This window comes from Schistocerca americana, chromosome 6, assembly GCF_021461395.2.
Source record: "Schistocerca americana isolate TAMUIC-IGC-003095 chromosome 6, iqSchAmer2.1, whole genome shotgun sequence".
NCBI lineage: Eukaryota > Metazoa > Arthropoda > Insecta > Orthoptera > Acrididae > Schistocerca > Schistocerca americana.
This window is the reverse complement of record NC_060124.1, coordinates 120,184,664-120,203,317: the sequence shown is the minus strand read 5'-3', so window position 1 is coordinate 120,203,317 and position 18,654 is coordinate 120,184,664. Positions and strand designations below refer to the sequence as shown.

The 18,654-nt window shown below is 42.5% G+C and overlaps 1 protein-coding gene across 1 annotated transcript in view; it reads left to right on the top strand.

Moving 5' to 3' along the window:
* Positions 1 to 18,654, top strand: part of LOC124620004 (dynein beta chain, ciliary-like) — a 588,564-nt gene that overhangs the window by 142,822 nt on the left and 427,088 nt on the right. The window contains exon 10 of the mRNA XM_047146668.1: positions 17,409 to 17,557. Within this exon, the coding sequence (XP_047002624.1) occupies positions 17,409 to 17,557 (149 nt within the window). The remainder of the gene's footprint in view (positions 1 to 17,408; positions 17,558 to 18,654) is intronic.

Genomic DNA, 18,654 nt, shown 5'->3' with positions numbered 1-18,654 from the left:
GTAAAACCTTTCACAGACAATTTGTTTGCAAATTAATTCTCGCATTGTTCAGAAAAATGAAAAAGTAGCCACTGGCCACCTCCTTGTAATTTTTGAAATGGTGTATCAGCACACATTTTAGCTCCAACATCAGCTCCACCTTTTGTCATGTTATACTCGACTATGATTTCAGGTTTCTTCATCCACTGTCACCATGTCATGCACAGCAAACAAAAGTATGATACCCCTTTTTTTGGCAAGGAACTTATGAAACTAAGATCTTATCCTACTGAAACCCAAACACTGCACTTCCAATTTCTTTTCTTTTGTTTGGGAGAAATTCTGGAAGAATTTCACGTCTGTTCTTCATCATTGTACCAATGCAAGTGATAGTCTTCTTCGGCAAATATTCAGAAATTAGGTAGGTTGTGTATCAATTGTCAGTTGTAAGGTTCCTGTCAGAATTTTCTGTAGGCACCATATATTTTTTCACTATGTCCTCAGCAGCATTAGATACCTGAGATTGTCCTTTGGTTGCATGCCACAATAAACCTCCAGATTACTGCAATAAAATGTTTTCCCATCACACAGAGAAAACATTTTTGTCCCATATTTAACTGGTTTGCTAGGTGTGTACAGAATCAATCTACAGTGGTCTCCATAGGGGTGAAGCATTTCATCTATCTTGATGAATTCACCTGGTTGTAAGAACACTGACAGTTAGCAGCAAAAGGATCCAATACTGTACGAATTGCAACCAACTTATCAGTTTTTCTCCTGTCATTCCTCATTTCTATATCAACAAACCGAATACAGCATAGAAAAAATAGAAACCTATTGTAACTCATTGCAATCCTAAGCAGTAACGTGCACAGAGTTCCAATATGTCAGCATGATGGCATTTTCTTCTTCCTGTTCAAAGAAAAAAATCCCAAACACAGCCAGTATTTCATCACTTTATTACCTCTTTTGTGCAAGAATTGCTGTGTGTCTTGCTGTTTATTTATATAGGTATTTGTGTAGTTTACGATTTCTTCAATAAAGTCAAGGTCAATTACTTTCAAAAAAAGTGCTAACTTCATCAGCTATACCCATCACCTTTCTCTTCGGATCTGGTGGAATGTGCAAATATTTTTTCTGTTGGTTTTTTATGTTTTAGCACACTTGCTTTTACACCTATGTGAAACTGTCTTTTCAATAAAGAACCCTTGTATATCTGCTGTCTCTTCGAGATCATCACCATCCTCATCTTCAAGTTGAGATTCGCCACCATGGTCCTATTCAGTGTTTTCATCAGTCAAATCTATTTTACTTTCCTCCATGTCTGAAAAGTCTGGATGGACTTTATCATCACCTTCTTAGAGTAGCTTGTGTATTTCTTCATCTGACACACCCTTTGAATAGGAACAAAACAGCAAAGAAATGAAATCAATAAATACATTCAGATGTCAGTGTAAACAAAGTAACATTTAATGTGCAACCAACAAATTGAACTGAAGCCACTTTAACAATGGCGAGAAAACATCAACAACGAAATACATCGCAACAATGGTGCAATAGCTCAAGGTTAAGGCATCAATTAAGCATAAAAACTGCTGCTGTTGTACTTCTTACAACAGTGCACCTGCTCGAGTTTTAAGCCATTGTAGGGCACTGCCCTAATGCCATACTTTTCAAGTTAGTAAATAAGCAATTCATAGTTTGTAAATGAGCAGTTCATGCTTTACAGAATCAAATGCCATTTGAGGTCACAGAAAATTCCTCTCATCTTACTTCTCTTGTGTAACAATGTACTTATTTTCTCAGTGAAACTGTTCACTGCATCTATGTTGCTTTTTCCCTGCTGAAAACCAAATTGATTGTTTAGAATAACAGAATATTTTGCTATGAAGTTTTGGATTTGGGCAACAGCAAGTCTTACAAATACTTTAGGTATGACAGGGAGAATTGAGATCGGATGATAATTTCACATGATCTGTCGTGATCCCTTCTTGAAGAGTGGTTTGACTTCAGCATATTTCAGTATCTCAGGGAAACAGCCCTCTTCAAAGCATTGATTAATTATCTGAGTTAGTGGGTTTGCAATTTTATTGTGTACTGCTTCAATAACTTTGGTGGATATTCCATCCCGACCAGCAGTTTTTTTTTGTTTTTTTTAAATATTTCTTAATGTTAGAACAATATAGAAATTAGAACAATGTACATAAAGACGTAAAATCACTTACCGAGCTCCAAAAAGGGGTTCAATATTCAAGAAAATGCATTTTCAATAAATTGCTAGCAACTATTAAAAACTTTGTTTCAGATAAAGCACAATTTAAACGGAGTCTGAAAGACTTGTTGATAGGCAACTCCTTCTACTCTTTAGATGAATATCTTAACAGGGACTATTAGACCAGCTTAAGTAAAAACTTCTGTTGGATTTCAGTTTTGACAGCACTTGGTTACAAGAGTCAAGATCATGTATTTTGTGTGTGATAAATTTGTAAAAGTGCATGCTATGTTTCATTCTGACAAGGTATGAATTCTGTAAATATTTACTGTGATTTATTCACCTATTCCGATAATTTCTTGACAAACGTTCAGGGCATTGAGTATTATATTCCAATTTTTTATGCTACACTTGCTGACATGTTCCACACCCATGATTTATATGGGTCTGTAGAACAAAAACTGGAGCTAATTTAATTTAATCTTATCTAATCACTCAAGTGTCTTTCAGTGTGCTTTTCATACCATGTGCACACATTTTGATGCTGTACATTGGCAGTGATCCCCTGTTCTGCATTCTCTTACCCCTAGATCTCCACATGAATCTTTTTGAAAAAAAAATAAATAAAAATAAAAAAAGAGTATCAATGTGGGATGTTTTAGTGAAGCTTGACACTTAGTGGAGGCTTCAATGCAAAATGCTTTTAGTAGTTTCCATAATGACTGTCTCAAAATGTGACAAAAAAATCCACAGAGATTCTGGCCATATGTAAAGTACACCAGTGGCAAGACACAATCAATACCTTCACTGTGCAATTGCAATTATAATGTTACCGATGATAGTGACACTAAAGCAGAGTTTCTAAATTTGGTTTTCCAAAATCCCTTCACCAAAGAAGATGCAGTAAATATCCCAGAATTTAAATCAAGAACAGCCACCAACATTAGTTACTTAGAAGTAGATTGTCTAAGTGTAGCAAAGTGTTCAGCTCCAAATTGTATACCATTTAGGTTCCGCCTAGAGTATGCTGGTATAATAGCCCCATATTTAGCAACAACATACAACTTCTCGCTCAACAAAAAGTCTGGTCTGTACCTAAAGGCGGAAAGTCGCACAAGCCACACCAACACTTAAGGAAGGAAATAGGAGTAATCCGCTAAATTAAAGGCCCATAGCACCAACATCAGTTTGCAGAAGAGTTTTGAAGCATATAAGTGTTTTCAAACATTAGTAATTACCTGGAATAAAATGATTTATTGACACATAGCGAGCACAGATTCAGTAAATATCATTCTCGTAAAACAAACTACTACTACTACTACTACTACTACTTGGCTCTACAGCCCTTGGAGGGCCTTGGCCTGCATTCCAATATCCCGCCATTCTATCCAGTCCATGGCTTTCCATCTCCATCCTCTGACACCCAGCTTTTCATGTCTTCTTCAATTACGTCCATCCATCTGTTTTTGGGACATCCCTTCCATCATCTGCCTCCAGCCTTGTCATCAAAAATCTTCTTACACATTCTGTCTTCCTTCATTCTGACCATGTGTCCTGCCCATTGCAGTTTTCTTATTTTAATAGTAGTGGCAATGTCTGGTTCTTCAAAAAGTTGTTCTAATTCTGCATTTGTATGGATGCGCCAGCCTTCTTGATCGTATATTGGGCCATATATTTTACGCAGAACCTTTCTCTCCTAAATGCTAAAGATCCTTTCCTCATTTACAGTCATGGTCCATGTCTCAGCACCATACAAAACAACTGGTCATATAATTGTTTTGTAAATGAGGATTTCAGGTTTTTGTTATAACTTCAAGTTGAACAAATATATTTCAAGGACGATGCAATACATGAAAGTTACAGATCAAGTAAACAAAGTAAGATGTGTACACTTTATCAGTCAAGTCATAACTGAGTCCGGATCTAGTGGCCGCTGGCTGGCTGGCTGCTTAGGTGGCGCTACTGCTGCATGGCTGGCAGACAGCGCCGCATGTAGAGGACGTGCGTAACTGCGTGGCGGCACTTTGAAAGATCAGCAAGTCACAACACTTTTCCCCCCTTTGAAGTTTTTGCACAGGTCTTGATGGAGGTGGCCTGTAGAATGCTAACATCCATAGGTGTTGTTTGACTGGCCGTAAAGTCTCGAGGAGGAGACTTCCCATATGGACAGAAGTGTCCCCAATGATAACGGGTCGAGACGACAGGAGACGTGGGGGTCGAATCTGCTGGGGCCCCGGTCACCAATCTGCCCATTGCAGCAAGTCCGGTTGTTATAACAGGAGACATGGGCAATGTGTCCACGTCCGTAGGAGAAGGAGGCGAGTAGAGTTGCTCTGACAGATGATGGTCATCTGGTTCCTGCATGGGCACGTCTCCTGGTGATGTCAGTTCTTGTGCTGGCACCGATATGATGGTGAGAGGACTGCGTGGTGGGTAATGAGAGATACCAGGATCCCGAGCGTCAGGTAGAGCTGAATGCGGTGTAGCGGCATCCGGAACAGGCATTGCCGGCACCCGAGGCCGAAGCTGGTCCGAATGACACACTGCAACACCCGTGTCCATCTGGATTCCATACAGGTATTGGCCATGGTGTCGTAAGATGCGGCCAGGACTCCATTTTGGCCACCTGCCATATCCTCATACCCATACAAGGTCGACGGCGGTGAACCAGCCAAGTGAAGGCACCTGTGGCTGTGAGGTGGAATGCCACAGAAGATGAAGTAGCGTGCGGGGCTGTCGGCCATGTAAGAGCTTAGCCGGGCTGTGGTCGCCCATGGGAGTGAAATGGTAAGAAGCCAGAAATTGGAGAAGCACATCATCAGCAGAAGAAGAAGTCAGGAGTTTCCTCATCTGAGCCTTAAATGTGCGGACCAGTTGTTCAGCCTCACTGTTTGACTGTGGATGGAACCGGAGGGGCCGTGATATGCATGACGCCGTGACGGGCACAAAAATCTGCAAAATCGGAAGAGGCAAATTGCGGACCATTATCAGTAACAAGAGTAGATGGAAGGCCTTCTAAAGAGAAAATGCGAGCTAGAGCATTGGTGGTTGCCACAGCGGTAGGCAAGGTGCAACGTACAATGAAAGGAAAGTTAGAGTAGGCGTCAATAACGAGAAGCCAATAAGTACCTAAAAAAGGTCCCGCGGAGTCAGCATGAATGCGCTCCCAGGGCTTCTCAGGTGAAGGCCACGGTGACAAAGATGACTTCGGGGCGGCGGCCTTGTGATGCACATGGGCCGTAGGCAGTGATCATGTGTGCGACTTCAGAGTCGATGCTGGGCCAGTACATGTGAGGGCGCACCAGAGATTTTGTGCGAGAGACACCCCATTGCCCTTGGTATGCAGGTACAACTCGCAGCGAAGCATTTTCGGTGGAAAGGAGGATAACACCATCCCTAGCAGAGAGATGGTAACGCAAAGCGTAGTAGCTCCGCAACGGAGTCTTAGTGGACGGACGATCTGGCCAACCCTTCTGAATACAGCGTAAAACCCAGGAGAGGGTAGGGTCAGAATCCATAGCAGCCGCCAGCCGGTCCCCGGTGATGGGGAACCCGTCCACAACCCGCTCCTTGGCAACATCCAGGAGGAAACACAAAAGTTCGACCCTATTGAATGCCAGATCATGACCCTAGGGGAGATGAGACAGTGCATCAACATTCGCATGTTGAGCTGTCGGCCAGATATGAATGTCATAATTGAAATGAGACAAGTAAAGAGCCCAACGCTGGAGGCGGTATTCAGCCCTGTCAGTAAGTGATGTTGATGGATGAAACAAGGAAACAAGTGGTTTGTGATCCTTAACAAGATGAAATTTGGAACCATAGAGAAAAACACCAAACTTATGAAAGCATAAATAATAGCCAAAGCTTCTTTTTCAATTTGAGAATACTTTTGTTGGGCATCCATGAGCGTTTTGGAGGCATAAGCAATGGGTTGTTCAGAACCGTCAGAAAAACGGTGCGCAAGGACTGCATAATCTTCAATTTCTGGAAAGCTGCATCGCATGACACAGACCAGTGAAAGGGCACGTTTTTATGCAATAGGCGATGCAATGGCTGAGCCACTGAAGCAGCAGACAGTAAAAACTTGTGATAGTATGCTATTTTCCCCAAGAAGGCCTGCAGTTCCTTAACAGATGTAGGGCGAGGAAGGGCATCAATCGCAGTGACAGTTTGCTGAAGCGGACAAATACCGTCCTGAGAGAGTTCAAACCCCAAATACGTGATAGATGCTTGAAAAAATTTTGATTTCTGAAGATTACACTTAAGACCGGCAGTCTGTAAGACATGAAAAAGTGTGCGGAGATTCTAAAGATTTTCGTCAGTGGTGGAGCCAGTGACAACAATGTTGTCCATGTAATTTATACACCCAGGGGCAGTGAGCAATAATTGTTCCAAGAATCGCTGAAAGAGACCAGGGGCGCTGGCAACCCCAAATGGCAACCATTGGTATTGACAGAGGTCGAAAGGCGTCTTAAGGACCAGGAACTGCCTGGAAGCAGCGTCGAGAGGAAGTTAATGATAAGCTTCTGACAGGTCAGGTTTAGAAAAATACTGGCCTCCAGCAAGTTTAGGGAACAATTCTTCAGGTCAAGGCATAGGGTAAGTGTCGATGATGCATTGAGCATTTACAGTGGCTTTGAAATCGCCACAGAGACGAATATCACCATTTGGCTTAGCAGTGACAACGACAGGAGAGGACCACTCACTGGAAGTGACGGGAAGCAAGACCCCTGAAGCAGTGAGATGATCCAGCTCCCACTTGACCCGATCACGAAGGGCCACAGGAATGGGGCGAGCCCGAGAAACTTAGGCCGAGCACTGGGTTTGAGCATGATATGAGCTTCAAAGTTGTTTGCATGGCCTAACCCAGGAGAAAAAAGGGACGAAAATGTCGTTGACAAGGAATCCAATTGAGCATAAGGAATAGCATCAGAGACAATATTGACAGAGTCATCTATGGAGAACCCAAAAACGGGAAAGGCATCGAAACCAAAAAGATTCTCCTCATTACTGTGGTCGACCACAAATATGGAAACAGTGCGAATGACAGATTTGTAAAATACCTCAGCATCAAATTGTCCCAAGAGAGAAATCTTCTGTTTATTGTAAGTCCGTAATTGCCTAGTGACAGTTGACAGGTTTGGAGAACCCAACTGAAGATACGTCTGAGAATTGATGATAGTGGCAGCAGAACCAGTATCCACCTGCATGCAAACATCCCGACCAAGCATTTGGCAGTGAGGAATAACTTCCCTGAAAGGGAAGAAGTACAATGGAAAGACAACACAGAATCAGCATCATGTTCATGAACATCATGTATGCGGTCAGATTTGCAACCGGATGACACATGACCCTTTTTTTTGCATTTGTGACACACGGCCCAACATTGTGGGCAATCCTCTCGTGAATGTTTCGTAAAACACTGCAGACATGAAGGAAGTTGCCGCAGGGTTTGCTGCAGTTTCTTAGAGGTTTGTTTACGGTTAGGCTGAGGCTGCACTTGGGAGTATACTGCGGCCACGTCGGCTGGCAGGGCCATGCCACACGCTTCGTCAACAGCGCACAGAGGTTGTACTTCCCTGACGTCACCCCATGCTTCTATTTGCGCTCCAGCGGTGCGAGAAATTTCAAAAGACTGAGCGATGGATAGGACTTAATCGACAGTTGGATTTGCCAACTGAAGGGCACGTTGCCTAACATCTTTGTTGGGCACCGACCAGATAATAGCACCCTGTACCATGGAATCGGCGTAGGATTCTTTGTGAACTTCAGTAACAAATTGACACTTTCGACTGAGGCCGTGAAGTTCAGCAGCCCAAGCACAATAGGATTGATTTGGTTGTTTTTGACAATGATAAAAGCCAACACGAGAGGCTACCACATGCATATGCTTTTGAAAATAGACGGACAGAAGTGAGCACATTTCAGCAAAGGACAAAGACGCAGGATCTTTCAAAGGAGCCAATTGTGAAAACAACGATTACATTTGAGGTGAAATCCATGAAAGGACCAGAGACTTACATGTTTCGTCATCCGCCACATGAAATGCCAAGAAGTGCTGTCGAAGATGTTTTCCGTAATCAGGCCAGTCTTCCGCCGTCTCATCGTAAGGAGGCAGAGACAACGACGAGAGACGCCTCGCATTGGATGCCACGACGAAATCACAAATTGCATTGTTGAGAAGCATTTGCTGTTCTATGAGACCTTGCAATAGTTACTCTAAAGTAGCCATGGGAACCTGTGGGTCAATGATGAAAAGGAAAAATTCACTGCCTCCTTGCCAATTGTTATAATTTCAAGTTGAACAAATATATTTCAAGGACGACGCAATACATGAAAGTCACAGATCAAGTAAACAAAGTAAGATGTGCGTAAACTTTAACAGTCAAAACATAACTGAGTCCGAGTCTAGCGGCTTAGGTGGCGCTGCTGCTGAATGGCTGGCAGACAGTGCCGCATGTAGAGGACGCGCGTAACTGCGCGGTGGCACTTTGAAAGATCGGCAAGTCACAACAGTTTTCGTGATAGAAGTGACCTGCTAAGCATGGGTAGTGTGGCAAAGTAGCATTTGTTGCCTGCTGCTATTCTTGTAAAACAAAGCTAGCTCTTTATTCACACAAAGTAATGAGTGCTTTTGCTGGGTAATCTCAAATTGATTCCATATTTCTAGATTTCCAGAAAGTTTATGACACTGTTTCTCACAAGTGAGTACTGTCTCAGCTGTGCAACTGGATTCAAGATTTCCTGTTAGATAAGTCACTGTTATTAGTAATTGATGAAAAGTCATTGATTAAAACATAAACTCCTTCTGATGTTCCCCAAGGAAGAACTTACAGGCCCTCTCCTGTTCCTAATATATATAAATGATTTAAGAGTCAATCTTAAATTGTTTGCAGACACTGGCTAGTACAGTCCTCATCATTTCAAAACCAATTATAAAATGATTAAAATACGATACCAGTATGGTGTGAAATGTTGCTGTTGACCCTAAAATAATGAAAAATGTGAAGTCTTTCACATGACTACTAAAAGGAAACCATTAAATTTTGGTTACAGGATTAATCATAAGAATTTGGATTAATCATATGAATTTAAAGGCTGTCAATTCAACTAAATACCTAGGTATTATAATTACAAATAACAATTGGAATGACCACATAGAAAATGTTGTGGAGATGGTGAACCAAAGACTGCATTTCATTGGCAGAAGATGCAACAGGTCTGCTAAAGGGGCAGCATATAATATGCTTGTCCATCCTCTACTGGAATAATGCTTCAAAGTATGGGATCCATAGAGGATGGGATTGGCAACGGACATTAACAATGTTCAAACAAGGGCAGCTTGTATTGTACTATCATGAAATTGGGGAGAGATTGTCACAATATGATACACAAACTGGGGCCACAATCATTGAAACAAAAAGGCATTTTTCATTGCACAAGATCTTTTCACGAGGTTTCATTCACTACCCTTCTCCTCTGAATGTGAAAATATTTTTTGAATGCCGATCTACGTAGGGATAAATTACGACTACGTAATCTGCCCTCCCTCATGTCATTTGTTGGTTGTCACTGACTTCATAATTAACTCTTTTAATAAGCTTCAGGAGGAATAAGATTTACAATAATCATTTTACTTATCTTCTTTTCTTGTACTTGGCTCCAGTACTTCATGTCTAGGGACTGATTCTCGAAGCTGAAATTTTTCACATTATAGGTTCTCATGGTTCCAATTGATGTAATAACTTCTGAAGAATTGCCTGAGCAGTAACTTCCGCTTTTATGTTGATTTTATTCTCTCACATTTTTCTATATCACTCTGTCTTCACAATTTACACTTCAGCAAAACTGAAAATTACATTGTTATTGCCAAAATTAAAAACACGTCTGATCACATCAGAAGCATGCCCACTACCCTTAATCCACTCTGGGGTAGTAACAATATTCCAGAGAGTTCAAAAATTTTCTTGACAAATGAATCTCCACCAATTTATATCATCATTTTACAAATTAATCCAGAAGTAAACATCGTATAATAGGAATTTTAAGTGTGCCAGATATTTCGTAATTTCAAATGTTTCAAAAAAAAGTTATTTTTAACAGTACATAAAGAGCTAGCGTATATCGATTCTAACAACAAAAATAAAGTAATTTCTTTTTATACTTTTTAGCCCAAAATATAATATATCCTGCACAAAATCATATATAATTCTTTTAGTTAAAACAGTTGAGATATTAACCGGTATAAAAATTTTTAATTATTTATGGTATCGTCTACTGCTGAGGAAAGGTAACACTAGAAGAGGGTGTCCCTTTACAATATACCCCTCACAAAATTTGGAAACAATGTCTTTACAGTATTATGTGACAGACTATAAGGTTTTGCCAAAGAGTGTACAAAATGATACTAAAAGATAGAATACAGAAGTATAGAAGTATATCTAAAAACACAGATGATGTGACTTACTGAACAAAAGTGCTGGCAGGTCGATAGACACACAAACAAACACAAACATACACATGAAATTCAAGCTTTCGCAACAAACTTTGCCTCATCAGGAAAGAGGGAAGGAGAGGGAAAGACGAAAGGATGTGGGCTTTAAGGGAGAGGGTAAGGAGTCATTCCAATCCCGAGAGCGGAGAGACTGACCTTAGGGGGAAAAAAGGACAGGTATACACTCCCACACACACACATATCCATCCGCACATACACAGACACAAGCAGACATTTGTAAAGGCAAAGAGTTTGGGCAGAGATGTCAGTCGAGGCGGAAGTACAGAGGCAAAGATGTTGTTGAAAGACAGGTGAGGAATGAGCGGCGGCAAATTGAAATTAGCCGATATTGAGGCCTGGCGGATAACAAGAAGAGAGGATATACTGAAGGGCAAGTTCCCATCTCCAAAGTTCTGACAGGTTGGTGTTAGTGGGAAGTATCCAGATAACCCGGATGGTGTAACACTGTGCCAAGATGTGCTGGCCATGTACCAAGGCGTGTTTAGCCACAGGGTGATCCTCATTACCAACAAACACTGTCTGCCTGTGTCCATTCATGCGAATGGACAGTTTGTTGCTGGTCATTCCCACATAGAAAGCTTCACAGTGTAGGCAGGTCAGTTGGTAAATCATGTGGGTGCTTTCACATGTGGCTCTGCCTTTGATCGTGTACACCTTCCGGGTTACAGGACTGGCTGGAATAGGTGGTGGTGGGAGGGTGCATGGGACAGGTTTTACACCGGGGGCAGTTACAAGGGTAGGAGCCAGAGGGTAGGGAAAGTGCTTTGGGGAATTCATAGGGATGAACTAAGAGGTTACGTAGGTTAGGTGGACGGCAGAAAGACACTCTTGGTGAAGTGGGGAGGATTTCATGAAGAATGGATCTCATTTCAGGGCAGGATTTGTGGAAGTTGCATCCCTGCTGGAGAGCCACATTCAGAGTCTGATCCAGTCCCGGAAAGTATCCTGTCACAAGTGGGGCACTTTTGGGGTTCTTCTGTGGGAGGTTCTGGGTTTGAGGATATGAGGAAGTGGCTCTGGTTATTTGCTTCTGTACCAGGTCGGGAGGATAGTTGCGGGATGCGAAAGCTGTTTTCAGGTTGTTGGTGTAATGGTTCAGGGATTCCGGACTGGAGCAGATTCTTTTGCCACGAAGACCTAGGCTGTTGGGAAGGGACCGTTTGATTTGGAATGGGTGGCAGCTGTCATAATGGAGGTACTGTTGCTTGTTCGTGGGTTTGATGTGGACGGACGTGTGAAGCTGGCCATTGGACAGGTGGAGGTCAACGTCAAGGAAAGTGGCATGGGGTTTGGAGTAGGACCAGGTGAATCTGATGGAAACAAAGGAGTTGAGGTTGGAGAGGAAATTCTGGAGTTCTTCTTCACTGTGAGTCCAGATCATGAAGATGTCATCAATAAATCTGTACCAAACTTTGGGTTGGCAGGCCTGGGTAACCAAGAAGGCTTCCTCTAAGCGACCCATGAATAGGTTGGCGTACGAGGGGGCCATCCTGGTGCCCATGGCTGTTCCCTTTAATTGTTGGTATGTCTGGCCTTCGAAAGTGAAGAAGTTGTGGGTCAGGATGAAGCTGGCTAAGGTGATGAGGAAAGAGGTTTTTGGTAGGGTGGCAGGTGATCGGCGTGAAAGGAAGTGCTCCACTGCAGCGAGGCCCTGGACGTGCAGAATATTTGTGTATAAGGAAGTGGCATCAATGGTTACAAGGATGGTTTCCGGGGGTAACAGACTGGGTAGGGATTCCAGGCGTTCGAGAAAGTGGTTGCTGTCTTTGATGAAGGATGGGAGACTGCATGTAATGGGTTGAAGGTGTTGATCTACGTAGGCAGAGATACGTTCTGCGAGGGCTTGGTAGCCGGCTACAATGGGACGGCCGGGATGATTGGGTTTGTGAATTTTAGGAAGAAGATAGAAGGTAGGGGTGCGGGGTGTTGGTGGGGTCAGGAGGTTGATGGAGTCAGGTGAAAGGTTTTGTAGGGGGCCTAAGATTCTGAGGATTCCTTCAAACTCTGCCTGGACATCAGGAATGGGATTACCTTGGCAAACTTTGTATGTAGTGTTGTCTGAAAGCTGACGCAGTCCCTCAGCCACATACTCCCGACGGTTGTGGAACGCTTGTCCGCCGGAAGAATGACGATGGATCGGTCAGCCTTCAGATCACGGATAGCCTGGGCTTCAGCAGTGGTGATGTTGGGAGTAGGATTAAGGTTTTTTAAGAAGGATTGAGAAGCAAGGCTGGAAGTCAGAAATTCCTGGATAGTTTGGAGAGGGTGATTTTGAGGAAGAGGAGGTGGGTCCCGCTGTGACGGAGGATGGAACTGTTCCAGCAGGGTTCAATTTGGATAGTGTCTTGGGGAGTTGGACCATTAGGAGTATGATTAGGATCATTTTTCTTCGTGGCAAAGTGATATTTCCAGCAGAGAGTACAGGTGTAGGACAGTAAATCTTTGACGAGGGCTGTTTTGTTGAATCTGGGAGTGGGGCTGAAGGTGAGGCCTTTGGATAGGACAGAGTTTCGGATTGGGAGAGAGGTTTGGAGGAAAGGTTAATTACTGAATTAGGGTGTTTTGGTTCCAGATTGTGTTGATTGGAATTTTGAGGTTTTGGGGGGGAGTGGAGCTGGAAGTGGGAGATTGAGTAGATGGGAGAGACTTGGTCTGTGTGCAAAGAGAGGAGGTTGAGGTTTGCTGGAAAGGTTGTGAAGGGTGAGGGAATTGCCTTTCCGGAGGTGGGAAACCAGGAGATTGGATAGTTTTTTGAGGTGGAGGGTGGCATGCTGTTCTAATTTGCGATTGGCCTGTAGGAGGATGCTCTGAACAGCCAGTGTGGATGTGGGAGAGGAAAGATTGAGAACTTTTATTAAGGATAGGGGTTGACGGGTGTGTTCATTGGCTGAGTTGATGTGTAGGTGAAGGATTAGGTGGGTGAGGGCAATGGATTGTTCAGTTTGGAACTGGTATAGGGACTGATGGAAAGAAGGATTACAGCCAGAGATGGGAACTTTAAGTGTGAGGCCTTTCGGGGCAATGCCAAATGTCAGACAAGCCTGAGAAAATAAAATATGGGAGTGTAATCTGGCTAGGGCGAAGGCATGTTTGGGGAGGGAAAGTAAATAAAACTTAATGGGGTTGTTGTGGGGATGTTGTGAGGGTGACATGATATTAGAAGGTGGAAAGTGTAACATGAGGCTAAATGAAAATGAAAATAAAAATATATGGCGAGAGATAAGGTGAACTAGAAAGCAACTGGAGAACTGGTGTGAAAAAAGGCTAAAAGGTGTTGGTTATAGCTGGGCTATGTTGATCCTGTGGTGAACTTGGGTTGGTGGACAACGATGGGCACAGACAAAAGTTATGCGGTTGGGTTGCCGCCAAAAAACTCCTTTGGTTCCATCAGATTCACCTGGTCCTACTCCAAATCCCATGCCACTTTCCTTGACGTTGATCTCACCTGTCCAATGGCCAGCTTCACACGTACGTCCACATCAAACACACCAACAAGCAACAGTACCTCCATTATGACAGCTGCCACCCATTCTACATCAAACGGTCCCTTCCCTACAGCCTAGGTCTTCGAGGCAAACGAATCTGCTCCAGTCCGGAATCCCTGAACCATTACACCAACAACCTGAAAACTGCTTTCGCATCCCGCAACTACCCTCCCGACCTGGTACAGAAGCAAATAACCAGAGCCACTTCCTCATCTCATCAAACCCAGAACCTCCCACAGAAGAACTCCAAAAGTGCCCCACTTGTGACAGGATACTTTCCGGGACTGGATCAGACTCTGAATGTGGCTCTCCAGCAGGGATACAACTTCCTCAAATCCTGCCCTGAAATGAGATCCATCCTTCATGAAATCCTCCCCACTCCCCCATGAGTGTCTTTCTGCCGTCCACCTAACCTATGTAACCTCTTAGTTTATCCCTATGAAATCCCCAAACCACCTTCCCTACCCTCTGGCTCCTACCCCTGTAACCGCCCCTGGTGTAAAACCAGTCCCATGCACCCTCCCACCACCACCTACTCCAGTCCTGTAACCCGGAAGGTGTACACGATCAAAGGCAGAGCCACGTTGAAAGCACCCACGTGATTTACCAACTGACCTGCCTACACTGTGACGCTTTCTATGTGGGAATGACCAGCAACAAACTGTCCAATCACGTGAATGGACACAGGCAGACAGTGTTTGTTGGTAATGAGGATCACCCTGTGGCTAAACATGCCTTGGTACATGGCCAGCACATCTTGGTACAGTGTTACACCATCCGGGTTATCTGGATACTTCCCACTAACACCAACCTGTCAGAACTTTGGAGATGGGAACTTGCCCTTCAGTATATCCTCTCTTCTTGTTATCCGCCAGGCCTCAATCTCGGCTAATTTCAATTTGCCGCCGCTCATTCCTCACCTGTCTTTCAACAACATCTTTGCCTCTGTACTTCTGCCTCGACTGACATCTCTGCCCAAACTCTTTGCCTTTACAAATGTCTGCTTGTGTCTGTGTATGTGCGGATGGATATGTGTGTGTGTGGGAGTGTATACCTGTCCTTTTTTTCCCCCTAAGGTAAGTCTTTCCGCTCCCAGGATTGGAATGACTCCTTACCCTCTCCCTTAAAACCCACATCCTTTCGTCTTTCCCTCTCCTTCCCTCTCTCCTGATGAGGCAAAGTTTGTTGCGAAAGCTTGAATTTCATGTGTATGTTTGTGTTTGTTTGTGTGTCTATCGACCTGCCAGCACTTTCGTTCGGTAAGTCACATCATCTGTGTTTTTAGATATATTTTTCCCACGTGGAATGTTTCCCTCTATTATATTCATATCATTAATTTGAAGTATAGAAGTATTTTATACATGACATTTTACAGAAAACATAAGAAAAATATCTACTACACAAATCATAATTTATACATATATCAGGACATGGCATTCAGATTTTCAGATCTGTGGAACATTCTGTCACAAGACAATCGATACAAAGACTAAACTAAAACATTGCAACACTGAACCATAGAAATAAATACAGAGATAATGTAAATCACTAGAATTACAAATTGCAAGTTTACATCAATAAAATCATCCCTTCAAAATCTTCAAAAGAGAAGAGAAAAAATTCAGAGCCTAAGTGTACGACATGGGGAGGGGGGTAGGAGACAGGGGGAAAAAAAACTGCGGGTGGGTGTCTAGCAGCTCAGAGGGAGCCCAGTTTGCTGGCTAGGAATGTGAGAGGGAGGAGGGTGGGTGGCAGGTATAGTTGTAGCTGTCAGTGGGATGTGGCACATGCTGAAGGCAATTGGGCGGGGGGGAGTATGAATTTGGGAGGTGGTGACAGGATGGAGGAAGAGGAAACTGTTGGCTACCTGAGACTTAGGCCAGGATGATTACTGGAATGGAGAATATGTTGTAAGTATAACTCCCATCTGTGTAGTTCAGAGAAGCTGGTTATGATGGGAAAGATCCAAGTGGCTCAGATTCTGAAGCAACTATTGAAATTGAGCATGTTGTGTCACTGAGTGGTCAATTTTGTTCTTGACTGTAGTTTGGTGGTGTCCGTTCATGCTGATGGAGAGCTGTTTGGTAGACATACCAACATAAAAGGTTCTTCAGTGTTTGTGACAGAGTTGGTATATGTCATGGTTGCTTTCAAAGGTGGCTTGACATCTGGTAGGATAGGATTGGAGTAACAGGTGCTGGTTAGGTGGATTGGGCATGTCTTCCACCTTGGTGTGCCATAGGGATATGGTACCTTAGGCAAGGGCTTGGGAGTGGGAGTGCCATAGGGATTCTCCACTTACACATCATGCAAGCATCATTGAAAATGTAGGTATCCTGTGCACAATGGTAGCTTAATTGAAGTCCGACCAAAAAACCATAGTTTGTCTTTGTAGTGAAACAGCAGATAGTGCATTAGCTAACATAAGGAACCTCTCTCGTCATCAGTGCAGCTCTCTGCTGCAGGACTGTCTTTCCATTCAGTTTGTGCTGAGCTTCGGTTGTATTCACACAAGTTCTTATGGATCATCACCAAGCAATAAAATGTACATTTGTGGCTACAATCATTATATTGTCAGCAGCTTAACCTGGGCCCTCTGCACATCTTTTTCATCGACTGTGTCTTGAGCTTGTGTATTTCAGTGATGGATCATAAAATCCAATATTTATGTAAATGACTTCAAAACAAATATGATGTGACTTACCAAACAAAAGCGCTGGCAGGTCAATAGACACACAAACAAACACAAACATAGACACAAAATTCTAGCTTTCGCAACCAATGGTTGCTTCGTCAGGAAAGAGGGAAGGAGAGGGAAAGACGAAAGGATGTGGGTTTTTTAAGGGAGAGGGTAAGGAGTCATTCCAATCCCGGGAGCGGGAAGACTTACCTTAGGGGGAAAAAAGGATGGGTATACACTCGCACACACACACATATCCATCCACACATATACAGACACAAGCAGACATCCCTCTTTCCTGACGAAGCAACCGTTGGTTGCGAAAGCTAGAATTTCGTGTGTATGTTTGTGTTTGTTTGTGTGTCTATCGACCTGCCAGCACTTTCGTTTGGTAAGTCACATCATCTTTGTTTTTAGATATATTTTTCCCACGTGGAATGTTTCCCTCTATTATATTGACTTCAAAACAAAGTAGATACAATAAATTTCTTGATATGGCAGTGACTTTAATTTATTGAAATATCCATTTTACAGGACTAGACAAAGAGATGCGAGTGTGGGATGCCTACATTAGCCTGGAAGGTACGTTGAAGAATTTATTAACATCCTTGAGAGCTGTGACAGAACTACAAAATCCAGCAATTAGGGAACGTCATTGGAAGCAGCTTATGGAAGCAACGAAGGTCTGTATAGAGAAACTGTATAGAGATGAATTTTGCATAGCAAAAATACTAGAAATATGTTACAGGTTTGCGTAATTATCTATTTTATATAATTTTTACTGCAAACAGCTTATTTCACAGAACATTATGTTGAAAAGATACATCTATTTTAGGTGTTTTAGTAGCTGGCTATTTCTAATTGCTTTCCTGAATGGTGAATATATATCATTTAATAAATTTACAAATTGACTAACAGAAGACAAACTCTGAAACATGAACCCCAAACAAAGTACTGAAAAATGCATAAATGAGAAAATAGATTCTGGCTCCCCAGTTGTAGAATGTCTTTGAGCTGTTTATTTATTACAAGATAGAAACAGAATATCATATCAGAACCCTTTTCAAACTCACATGGTATTATATGCAGTTTTTAATTCCATTTGTGATTTTGTCATTATTTTCCAGTTTCATATGAATGGAAACTGTGAATCTGTAGACACTTGTAATATGTATTATTTTTTTACTATCCAGTTCTTCAGAAATTATCTAAATCTCTGGTTATTAGCACTGCAGATTTATGATACCACAGCTATAAATTTCTCATAACAATACATCTACATTTATGGGTACTTCATACCATACCATTTTGGTGGGGGGGGGGGGGGGGTATACAGTGTACTCGAATGGTTATTTCCTCACTGTATTTCATTTGCAAATTGTGGCCAGAAAGCAAGAATAATGCTAGTGATCTACATAAACCCATTGTTCATTATGTGACAAAAGAAGTTGGAAGAAGGCCTATGTTGTCTGACTTATATTTTAATGTGGACTCTCAGAATTTTAATAATAATCTACTGTGTGATGCCCAGAACCGTTCTTGTAATGTTTCCCATTGCAGTTTGTTGAGTATGTCTGTGATGTTCATCCAGTGAGTAACGAAACCAGAAATGAAGTTTTCATTTCTCTTTCAATATTTTCCATCTGTTCTGTTGATGACCAATGAACAGTGTTCAAAAATTTCTTGAATAACAGTCTTGTGAGAGACTAAATTCATAGGTGAATTACACTTTTGTATGATTTTTCTTACAAATTTCAACATACATCTGTCTTCTGCACGG